This window comes from Leucoraja erinacea, chromosome 26, assembly GCF_028641065.1.
Source record: "Leucoraja erinacea ecotype New England chromosome 26, Leri_hhj_1, whole genome shotgun sequence".
NCBI lineage: Eukaryota > Metazoa > Chordata > Chondrichthyes > Rajiformes > Rajidae > Leucoraja > Leucoraja erinaceus.
Genome location: NC_073402.1, coordinates 10,572,838 through 10,585,302, shown reverse-complemented (window position 1 = coordinate 10,585,302; position 12,465 = coordinate 10,572,838). Strand labels below are relative to the sequence as shown.

General features: G+C 37.3%; 1 protein-coding gene across 5 annotated transcripts in view; it reads left to right on the top strand.

The window, feature by feature from the left end:
* LOC129709656 (adhesion G protein-coupled receptor B2-like) overlaps positions 1–12,465 on the top strand; it is a 545,832-nt gene that overhangs the window by 332,436 nt on the left and 200,931 nt on the right. For all 5 annotated transcript variants that reach the window (XM_055656140.1, XM_055656141.1, XM_055656145.1 and 2 more), the window contains one exon: positions 4,054–4,097. In XM_055656140.1, the coding sequence (XP_055512115.1) occupies positions 4,054–4,097 (44 nt within the window). The remainder of the gene's footprint in view (positions 1–4,053; positions 4,098–12,465) is intronic.

Genomic DNA, 12,465 nt, shown 5'->3' with positions numbered 1-12,465 from the left:
TTCTCCATCATGGACTGGTTTGGCTCAGCCACCAAGCACGAAATCCGAAGGCCACAGCGTACCGTTTGATCAGCTGAGAAGGTTGTTGGCTACAACCTTCCCCCGTTGACGAACTGTGCACTGCAAGGGCCAGGAAGCGAGCGGCTAAGATAATCCCCGACCCTTCTCACCCAGGCCACTAACTCTTTGAAGCACTTCCCTCTGGAAGACGATTCTGGACTGTCAAAGCTGCCACAACCAGACATAAAAGCAGCTTTATTCCTCGAGCAGTAGCTCTACTCAATAACCAAAAACTTGTAGCCTCCTTTTGCTCTGATATTTTATTTCATTCGCATGTTTAACATATAATGTCTTATACTTATTGGTTTAATGTTTTATGTTTTATTCTTAATTGTTTACTGTATGTCATGTTGTTACTTGAGAGTGGAGCACCAAGGCAAATTCCTTGTATGTGTGCATGCTTGGGCAATAAACACATTCATTAATTCAGAGAAAATAACTAATCATTTTGGAAAGCTGAATATTCATCAAACCTAGCTAATGTGGTTTTCTGAAAGCTAAATCATGGTTGACAAAATTGTTGAAGTTCTCTGGAGGTGTAACAGCAGGATTCAATCAAAGAAAACCTGTAGAAATGGTGTATTTAAGTTCCTGAAAGGTGTATGTCAAGGTGCCATAGAAGAGACTGATGCATAAATCAAGTTGTAATATTGGAGGAAAGCAAAGATTGAAAACTCTGTCATATGGAAAATAGAATTATAGAAAAGTTACAATGTGCTATGCTCAAGCAATATTCCAGGGGTTATTGTCTTTGAACTTCTGTATTTTAATTTCAGCTCCACAGAGTCTCTCATTTGAGCCTCACAGTTCAACGTGTTAGTTCCAGCATGGATCATATACACTTGATGCTGTCTGCCATTCTCGCCATCCCCTACCAACTCAAAGTTCGTCAGAAGATCAGTCTGAAGAACGGTCCCAACCCAAAACGTCATCTATCCATGTCCTCTAGAAAAGCTGTCTTTTCCTGCTGAGTTACTCCAACACTTTTTGTCCTTTTGTATAAACCAGCATCTGCAGTTCCTTGTTTCTGCAACGCACTGTTCTCCTTAGGCAATTATATCCAATTTTGTAATTATATCAGAATATCTTGGCTGGAGATAGGACTAGTTCTAGACAAGTTATGAGAGGTCAAAGCCGTTTAAATACCCTTGTGTTTAGCTGTTTCCTCATATCGTGCAGAGTGAATCAAATTAGTTGTGGCAGTGAGGTCCACAGGAAACCACTGAGTGGATCATTCATGCCCCTTGTGTGTAGCTGATAGTAAGCGGTTCTGACCTGGCCTGTGCACTCATGTCTGTGCGCTCCCATTGCTCATTGTGAAGATGTTCATGGAGTCTCCCTGCTGGTTCAATTGCCCAAACCGGCACGGCAGTTGTGGCTGGATGCAGTTTGATCGTTAATTAATTTAGCAGTTGTTTTGTTGCTCTGGAGAATGGGAATCTGTAACAGTCTGTAGCCAGGAAATATATCAATAACATCATGGGTTTAACTATTCATATCCACAGTGAGCAACAAAATGTCACCGTAGACTCATTCAGCTCAGTAACAGGCCCTCTCAGCCCACCTTGTCCATGCTGGCCATAATGCCTATCTACACTTATTCCCTTTGCCCACATTAGATCTCTAACCCTCTATGCCTTTCCTATCCAAGTATTCCAAATGCCTTTAAAAAGTTATAATTGTACCTATCTCCACCACCTCTCTGGCAGCTTGTTCCAAATAGTCATCAGCCTCTGTGTGAAAAGCTTACCCTTCTGATCTCTTTAAAAAAAAATCTCACCTTAAACCCGTACTCTATCGTTGTGGACTCGCTTTCTCTCAGAAAAAAAATCTATCCTATGCATCCCTCATCATTTCATAAACCCCTGAAAGGTTTCATCTCAACCTTCTTCATTCCAGTGGGAATAAACCCAGCCTATCCAGTCTCTTTATAACTACATTCCCTCCGGTACAGTTTTTAGTTAGGGGAAATAACTGCACCCAGGATAGGAAATCGTGGTTACAGTGAAATAGTTAAGAAATAGAGAAAGGAGTAAGATGACCTCATGGAGCACGAAGAGCTAACATGACCAATGTCAGATTTGAAAGCAATAACTAAGAATAGTGGTTGAAAAATAATAGCAACATAAAGTGCAGTGGAAGGTAGTTGCCCTGAGCTGGCAGAGGAGGGAAAGAGTCTGAGTGGGAAAGTATAAATTAATTTGAAGAGTGAATTTGGTAGAAGGGAAGAAGTAAAGAAAATGAGAGAAAAAAAGAATGAATGAAATGAAAAGAGGAAATGGGATGAAAAATGCATCTGGATCATTTCAACAAATGAAAAAGTCTACTTAGCAGTTAGAAGTAGCAGCATTATACATACACTATTATCTATACCTGAAAGAAAATAAACATTTTTTGTCATAGTATTCCAATCTACCAGGCACAAAATAAAATGCTTATATTTAAAACTTTTTTTATTCATGGCTTCTTTGAACCTATATTGGAATGTATGAAATTAGTGTATGAGACACTGTTTAAAAGACCAATTTTCAATTTTATACTCCACAATTTCACAAGATTATTGCTGGTCCTTTAACTCAAGTTGAAGCATGATATTGGATTATGGAAGTATGGTTGTTACATCATGGGACAAATAATCCAGTCACAGTTAAACGATCCAGAAGCATTAATTCAAATTCCTTTTGGCCAGCTTGTGAATTTAAATTTGTTCAAAAATAACTTTGTTCTGGATTTAAAAAGCTGGTGGCTGTAATGAAAACCTTGAAACTAATGTTAAAAAGTCATTAAAAACATGGGAATCTGCTGACAATGGTCAACTCATGACCCCTCATCCAGGACAAAGTGCTCTGGTTCTGAATTGGCCACTGAACATTGGGGAATACAGGATTGGCAATAAATATCGACTTTGCAAACAATGCCACATCTTGTACAAATTTAAAAAGGTCTATGTTCTCACAATTTCACAATGCCCCTTGACTTTCTTAAAACCAAATATTTGCTGTCGTCAGTCTTCAATATATTCCACGACTGGGAATTTACAGACCTGTTTGACCAAGAAAGTGTCTCTAAACCAATATTACTCATCCTTTAGTCTTTGACTATTGGTTAGATTTAAACAGTGTGATTTCCTGCTGGATCAAGAGTCCAGATCCTTTTCACTAATAACTTGAAATGTTTACATCCCAGACTTAAGATCATTAACTCAGAGCTAAAAATCTCGAGACCCTGTTACTGTTCGTGTAATTGCACAGAATATCACGTAGCACCATCAACTCTCACATGCTGCGGTTATGATACCTGCCATTTAATCTTTGAAGTCTATGCCGGCTCTCAGAGCAAACCTGTCTGTCTGTCTTGTCCCCCCCACACATATTTCCTACTCATTCTCACAAACCCAACAACTCCAACCTGATTCTCTTACCAGCTTACAACGGCTGTAATTCTTAAACCTTTCTTCCAATCTTGTGCAAATTCTCAGCTGACTGCCCCTCGATATTTCTTGGGCCACTCCTTTTATCCTCCATTCTAACCTCTCAGCCAATGCAGTTTTCTGTTGCTTTCTATTATTTGTTACAAATTGATGATAAATATCTCTCAAAAATTATCACTAAGTAATATGAAAAATACTGTACAGTTCTAGTTCCCAATGCAGGTTTTGAGCAAAATGTTGAGTCATTTGACCTTTCATTCAATTACGGTTAGCAATATCTCCAAATCTTGAAACCACTTTTGGACAACAGACAATTGGTTTGATATGAACAAAGTAATAATAACTTTAAATGTATTTAAATTAACTAATTAGTCAGATAACTTGATTAACATTACAATTTAACACACCAGGTGTGTTGACATTCATCATCTGTTGTACCTTTATGATTCCATCTGAATGACTTTTTTGTTCTAGGACTTTAACTTTATCTCAATCCTACATATATTGTTTTATGTGTATATAAAGTACTTGCTATATATATGTGTACATTTTTATTATTGCAGGGAACATCTGACTCACACTGTGTTGTTTGGGACGATTCCAAAACGTAAGTGTCAAATTTGGTAACTTTTCTCAAACATCATATGGTGTTTATCCCACAGACATTGTTTTATTTGAGAATGAACCTGCAGAAATTTAACTGAGAATTGCCTTTTACTCGTACTCTGTTGCCGTGCAACATTGCCAACAGTTTGTGTTTCTCTTGTTACTGAATGACTGCAATATATGGACTTTAGGAATGGCAAATAATTAGATTTGAAATTATACACAAACTTCTGAACACATCCTCTTTATTTTTATCCGGGTTCATCAATTTATGTGTATCCATCTGCTCTATATTTCTTTATCTGAACTTGCCTTCCAGGTTCATTCTTTCATGCTTTTCAACTGTTATCTCCAGCCCAGGCTGAATCCTTTTATATATTTTTGTTGCCTTTCCCAATTGCTTGATGAATTTAGCTACTGAACCCCATCTTTTAACCTCATCTGTGATATTCGCTTCACAATCCTGCTCCCTTGAACTCCCTTTCCTGCAGTTTCCTTGTCTCTTTCTTTGTAGATATAACTTTGACAGAACCATTGTTTCCTTGAGTGGTTGAACATGTGAAAAGGGTTAACTGCAATGTTCATAGGAATGTTTGAATCTTGTTGCTGCAATGTGCATGACAATGTGACTGGTAGGGCTCATCCCGTAAAATCCTTCTCTGCGTATCTAAAATCAATTCACCAGTATTGTATAGTCAGCACATTCCAACAAGCTAAAGAAGGGTCTCGACCCGAAACGTCACCCATTCCTCTCCAGAGATGCTGCCTGACCCGCTGAGTTAGTCCAGCATTTTGTGTCTACCTTTTATTTAAACCAGCATCTGCAGTTCTTTCCTACACAAGCTAAAGAGTTCGCTTTCTTCGGAACACATTTTATCAATGCAAAGTAATCTTTATGCCTCTTTGACACTTAAACTGTGACATTTTAATTGCTGTGTTCTTATTCATTGTTATTAAATGAAACTTTATACGAATTATAGAAGAAAAATAAATTACTGTACAATGTAACGCAATTCTAAATTAATAATGAGCATGAAAGTAAAAGCATTTGGTTGAACAAGACAAAATATTTCAAAGGATTTGTCGTGTATTATCAATTAATGTACCATTTGGTGAAAATTAATCATGAAAGATAACGGTAGGTCAGTTTTTGAAATCATATGGTAATTATTTAGTTAATCACAATAAGTACCAGAATAACTTAACACTTGTCTCATTATGAAATTAGAAATTGCAGAGTTTATTCTTGATTCATTAGTCAGGGATTAGAGACTTAATAGTTTCCAGCTGTCAATTCCGACTCCTCTCTTGCAGTTGTCTGAGCCTGGGCCAGGCTGTTCATAAGCCCGACAATGTATGTGACTCAGAGTTAAGCTTGCAACTCTTATCCACTTCAATACTTCCACACTACACCTTTATCATTTAGTCTTACCCTGACCTTGCCCAGTTTATCAGTTGCTAAACATCTCATCCATATTTTTTCAGGCTCAGCCATTCCAATTATCTAATGCCCACAAATACATCCTACTCCCTTCATATGATTTCACTCTGCTTTCCTTGTACAAATTAGCGTCCATTCTCGATTGGGCATCAGCAATGTGCTTATGGCGCTATTTTGGCCACTGGTTCCACATGCTTCAAATTTAAAATTGCTTTCTGGACTAATCATTCCATCCCTCAGAACCTTCCTATTTTACAACTCTTTACTCCTTCATCGATGGAACCTCACAGCCATTCCGACATGGTGACACATATCCTGACATGGTGACATTACTATTTGTGGTCATGACTTCAACTCCATGACTCCAGGCATTTGTATTCAGAATTTTCTCTTCTAATTTTCTAATCCTCTCACCCACGTTAAGATGTTTCTTCAAACTTTGACAATGTCTCCTTTAGTGACTCATGTGTAACATTCATGTTGAGTACTTGAAGATAGTTTGGAATGCGACAAGTGTTTTTTCTGGATGCAACTATTGTTTACGTATAATTCCTGACGTATGATCACTGAGTTCCCAATTGAATTAATTAACAGCAATTTATATGCAACATCAAGAAAGTTAATGCCCAAGGTGAGGCAATAATAATACATGTCCAGGTCTTTCCCAGATTATGAAACCAACCTGGGTACAGGCCATATACACAAGCAAATGTTTAGGAGAGCAGCAGGATGCGTTTGCTGACTCCTGCAGGGCTTCTGGCATCTTTTGTCTTGTGGGAACCCAGTTCCTGGAAATATCAGAATGGCTGAGTTAATCTACACTGCTCTGGTTTATCTACACTTTGCTTTTGATTGGCCTGTGCTTTTATTTAAATATGTTGCTGGGCAGCTGCATTTTCGACCTGCAAGCGATTCGGGTTATGAATAGTTCTCAAGAACAGAACCCTGTTGTAACCTGGGAGAATACGTCAACGTGTTCAAGTTTAATCAAGTGGCTATTAAAGAGTGAACTTGGCTACTTGATACCAGAAAATGAAAATTATTGTACAAAGTTTGCAAATCAAAAGAACTGCAGATGATGTAAATCAGACTAAAAACAGAAAATGGTGGAAACACTCAGCAGGTTAGGCAGCATTTGTAGAAAGAGAAACAGATAGTTTCAGGTCCCGGACCTCACCAGAACATCAGTTCTGATGAGTTTTCCCAGACATAAGACGTTATTGTTTTTCCTTGCACAGCAGCTACTTAACCTTCACAGTGATTCCAGCAATTTTCCATTTTTAGTTCAGATTTTGGACATTTTTTGATTATGCAAGAGTTTATAACTAACAGAGATACCACCCTATTGGTCATGTGTTGTGCTAGCAGAAGGTTCACCTGTTACAAGGAGATACTTTTCACAGGATGTTTCCATGATTACTCCACGATTTGGAATCATATTAACATGGCTCCTCACTCACTAGCAACTGATATTCTTTGCAATATTCTCACTCTCTAAAAGCACAAAATGCTGATAGTGTAATCAGGGCCGGTTTTCGATGAAGAGAGGCCCTAAGCTATTTCACTTGTGAGCCTGTGGGAGTCTGCAGCATTGAGACTTCAGGCCCGGTGCTGAGTCCAGGCTGCTGGAGGGCGGTGGAGTGGCGAGGGTCAGCGGGCAAAGATAGGAGGTCCCGGTGGGTGGATGGTCGGTGAGGCAGCGAGGTGAGTAGGCCCACCTAGATCTCGAGGCCATAAGCTTAAGCTTGTCTAGCTTGTATGTAAATCCGGCCCTGAGTGTTATTGACTTACGAAGAGACAATTAACAAACTTCATTATTAATGTGAGGTCATGTACTGTAGCTAACAAAGATCCTTTCTTGCTAGGAGCATGTATTGTTAACAGGATCCTTCTTTTTAGCTTTGTTTGAGGCACAACTATACTGAATGCTATCGTGGTTAAGAATGTTTTTAATTTCTTGTTTGATCTTTAAAGATTATTCTGTGCTTTATGTGAATAGTCCAGAGAGCCAGACACTGAACTGTTAGTTGTGTGATCATGTTTTCAATTCACTTTAACATACAAGTAGCCCATTGTAATTATTTACATTGTCAATTTTTAAGATGTGACAAGTTTTGTTCTTAATATGGAATTGAGCACTGAATTTGATGGTAATTAAAAACATAAAACAATACACCACGGCAACAGGCCCTTCGATTCACACAGTCGGTGCTGAACATGGTGACAAGTTAAACCAATCTGTGCCTGAACATGATCCGTATCCCTCCCTTCCCTGCATATCCGTGTGCCGATCTAAATGACTGAGATAACAGTCCATGAAGTTACAATTGAGGAGATGTACATTTCTGCCCCTTGGGATTACATAAAAGCTCCAGTAAATAACAGGTTTCGGCTACCCGATCTATTGGTATTCGAATGGTTTATTATTGTCCCGTATAATGAGAATTCATCCCTAGCTAATGAAAGGTTTGTTCCAGAGTCTACTAATAATGGCGAGGAAACTGTTCATCCATCTGGTGGATTCATGTTCTCAAGCTTTTACATCTTCTTCCCGTTGATAAGGGAAAACTGGAGGGTGGTTGATGTATAGAAAGGCTGCAAAATAAAAACCTGGGAACTATAGACCTGTGAGCCTAACATCTTTGCCTGGAAAGTTATTGGGGAGAATTCTGAGGGATAAAATATACATGCATTTGGATAGTTGGGGTTGACTAGGAATAGCATGGTTTTGTGCAAGGGAGATTGTGTCTCACAAATTTGATTGCTTTTTTTGAAGAATTAACCATGAAGGTTTATGAGGGCAGGTACCATAGACGTTGTACATATAGACTACAGCAAGGTCTGATGTTTTCCACATGTTCTGGAAGGCTAAGCCGCATGGGATCCAGGGCGAGCTAGCTGACTGGGTACATTATTAGCTTCATGGCAGGAAACAGGGTGGAGGTTTAAGTTTGTTTTTTGGACTGGAGGACTGTGACTAGTGGTGTGCTTCAGAGATCGGTGCTGGGACTGATTAGTAAAAGGCCTGTCCCACTTGCATGCGATTGCATGCGTTTGGCGCGACCAAACGTGGTCGCTTGAGGCGTACGGGCACCGTATGGCCGCGTGGGGACGGTCCCACTTAGAAGTGCGGAGCTGTGCTGGGCTGGTCCCGACATCGTGCGGGGCTCCGAAAATCTAACAGTGTCCAAAATCTTTGTGCGCCAACGGCCTGTCGGCACGCAGGCGCATTGCGGTCGTATGCAGTGTCTTGACGGCGTATGCAGTGACTTGACGGCGTATGCAGCGTCTTGATGGCGTACGCCTAGCGTGTGGCATTGCGCGATGACGTCACCATGTGGCGTTACGTGATGACGTCACCGCTCGATGCCGTGTGACGCCCAAATTCAGTCAGCCCGCCTCCTGCCCAGCTGATTGGTAAGTATTTTTTATTTTTTTATTTTTATTAGAAGTACAGTAAATTACAGTAATACACATCACATATATCTTATTACATTTTGTTGTACCACTTCGTTTTTCGAGCTTTAAAAAAGGTAGAAATAAAAGAAGTAAGGAAAGTGAGCAAGAATCGTGAAGGTGCAGGAAAGTGTTGGGAGAAGAAAGCCCCTTGGGGAAGAAATTAGAGAAGGAAGTAAAGAAAGGAAATAAGACCCTAGAAAGAAAAGAAAAAAAAAGGAAAAAAAACAATCGCACTATTGTAACACAAAACTCTGCAAAAAAGGATATACCAACCGTGTTTTAAAAAATATATATTTTATACCCCCCGTTACCAGATCCTGGTACCATTTATATTTTAAATTACTATTGCACCTTATGCTTGTAATAGTTCTGTAAATGCAGACGACGTCTTTAGGAAGTGGTCTGCTTTGCCTGTTAGGAGGAGTCTCATCTCTTCCAAATGTAGTGTTTCGAACATGTTTGAAGTCCACATTTTTATTGTTGGTATTGGAGCATTGTTGGTATAAGCTTTTTTCCCATTATTAGCCCGTAATTAAGTAAGTTCTTTTGAAACACATTTAATTCGGTGTTACCTTCCGATATTCCAAAAATGATCCATTCTGCTTTTGGTACAAGTTTTATTTTAAATAATTTTGTGAAGATTTCAAATATTTCGTTCCAGAATTTTTGAATTTTTATACAGAAAACAAAAGAGTGCGCTATGTTAGCTTCTTGTGACTGACATTTATCACAAATGGGTGAGACATTGGGGAAAAGTTTATTTATTTTAGTTTTTGAATAATATAGTCTATGTAATGTTTTATATTGAATTAGAGTATGTCGTACATTGATCGAGCATTTATGCACATATAGTAAGTGTTTATCCCAGCTCTCTTTTGAAATTTTTATAGCTAGTTCTTGTTCCCAGTCTCTTCTAATACCATCGGTTGTAGGTATTTCTATATTTAAAATAATGTTGTATAAGTATGATATTAGATTTGCTGATTCAGCCTTTGTCTTCATGGCTTCATCCAATAAGTCTGGGGGCATGTTATGATAGTCTTTTGTGTATTTTTTCAGATAGTCACGGATTTGAAGATATTTAAAATATTGATTATTTTTCAAATTATATTTCAGTTGTAATTGTTGAAATGATAATAATTTTCCTAATTCATACAAGTCTCCGAGCGTTTTGATTCCCATTCTTTCCCATTGTGTAAATGATTTATCTATAATTGAGGGTTTAAACGACGGGTTATTGACTATTGGCATTAAAAGAGATAGATTTCTTAATTTTAGATTCTGTTTTATTTGTTTCCAAGTTCTAATTGTGCTATGTATCATTGGATTTTTATTATAATTTTTGTTATTCAGATTCATTGGTGAGAGGAGAGTCGCTCCTGTATTACACGGAGAGCAGTCCTCTCTCTCCATTACAATCCAGTCCACCTGCTGGGCAGAGTTGTCCAGCAGGTGAATCATATTTTTAATATTTACTGCCCAATTATAGTACATAAAGTTAGGGAGCGCTAGACCACCCATCTCTTTTGGTTTACTAATGTGTGCTCTTTGTATTCTGTGGGATTTGTAATCCCATATAAAATTTGTGATGTCTGAGTCTAGTTTTTTGAAAAACTTTTTTGGATGATATATTGAAATTGATTGAAATAAATATAGGATTTGTGGTAAAAATATCATTTTTATAGCATTTATTCGACCTATTAAAGACATCGGGAGCGTTTTCCAGAATTTGATTAGATTATTTAGTTTCTTAAGTAAGGGGCTATAATTGGCATTAAACATAGCGTGATAATTTCTAGTGATTTCAATTCCTAAATATTTAATTTTTTCTGTGGCTATTTTAAAGGGGAATTTCAAGAGATGTGTTGAGTCTTTCGGTTTTATCGACATAATTTCACTTTTGTTCCAATTTATTCTGTATCCTGAGAAAGATCCAAAGTCCTCAATTAGATTTAATATGTTTGGTATACTGATTTGGGGTTTTGTGATATACAGTAATACATCGTCTGGTATAAGGATATTTTGTTATTTGAATATTTTGTATTATAACTGTAAATATCCGGGTGTGTTCTCATTTTTTCAGCTAAAGGTTCAATTACCAGTGCGAATAACAGCGGGGATAATGAACATCCTTTTCTGTTGCCTCTTGTTAATTGGAATTTCGTAGATAGTATATTATTTATTAATATTCTAGCCGTGGGTTTGTTATATAATAATTTTTATCCATGCGATGAAGTTCTCTCCCATTTGAAATTTTTGCAATACTTTAATCATATAATCCCATTCTACTTGATCAAACGCTTTTTCTGCATCCAATGAAATGATAGATAACTCTTGTTCTTGAGGTTTGTGAGAGTGCATTATGTTAAACCGACGTCTCAAGTTATTAAATGAATGTCTCTTAGGTATAAATCCCGTTTGATCCTCATATATTAATTTACTAACATATTGACTTAGTCTTCTAGCTAGTGTTTTCGCTAATATTTTTTGATCCGTATTTAACAAAGCAATAGCTCTATATGAGCCTGGTTCTTCTATGTCTTTATCTTTTTTAAGTATTAATGTGATCGTTGATTCTGCTAGTATTTCAGGTAAGATTTGTACTTTAAAAGCGTATGTATACATTTTCTGTAGACGTGGTGTAACTATGTCATAAAAACATTTATAAAATTCATTACTGAATCCGTCTGGTCCTGGTGTTTTTCCATTCTTAAGTGTGTTTATTGTGTCTTCTATTTCCTTAGATGTAATTTGTGCTCCCAGTTCCTCTTGTTCCTTCAATTCTAGTTTTGGAAGGTTACAATTGTCCAAAAATTGTGAAACTTTATTATTGTCTATTAGCGTTTTTGATGTGTATAAATTCTTGTAAAATTGAGCAAATCTTTTATTGATATCATTAGGTAGTGTAAATAATTCCCCTCTATCTGATTTAATCTTTAAAATTGCATGATCTTTTTCCAGTTTTTTCAGTTGGCATGCAAAAAGTTTATAGGGTTTATCCCCAATTTCAAAATGTTCTTGTTTTGTAATTTGGAATAATCTTATAATCTTCTCTGATAATAATTTATTTAGCTTAAATTTCAGTATTAAAATTTTATTATGTTTATCCATAGTTGACTCTTTAGCATGATCTATATCTAGTTGTCTGATTTGTTCTTCTAATTGTCTTTGTTCATTCTTATTCTTTTTTGTTTTGGAAAGCTTGATATGAGATAATGACTCCTCTAATAAATGCTTTGAAGGATTCCCATAATAAAGTGGGCGATATATCTGGTGTATCGTTTGTCTCAAAAAATAGGTCCATCTGTTTTTTTAGATATATACTCCCTTGTGGGTCTTTCAGAATTTGCGAGTTAAACCTCCAGAACGATTTGTTCGTAGACATTCCTTCTAATTTTAAAACGAAAGTTAGCGGGGAGTGATCTGAAATCGTATTGGTGTGATATTTAGGGTTCATAGTATAAGGGAT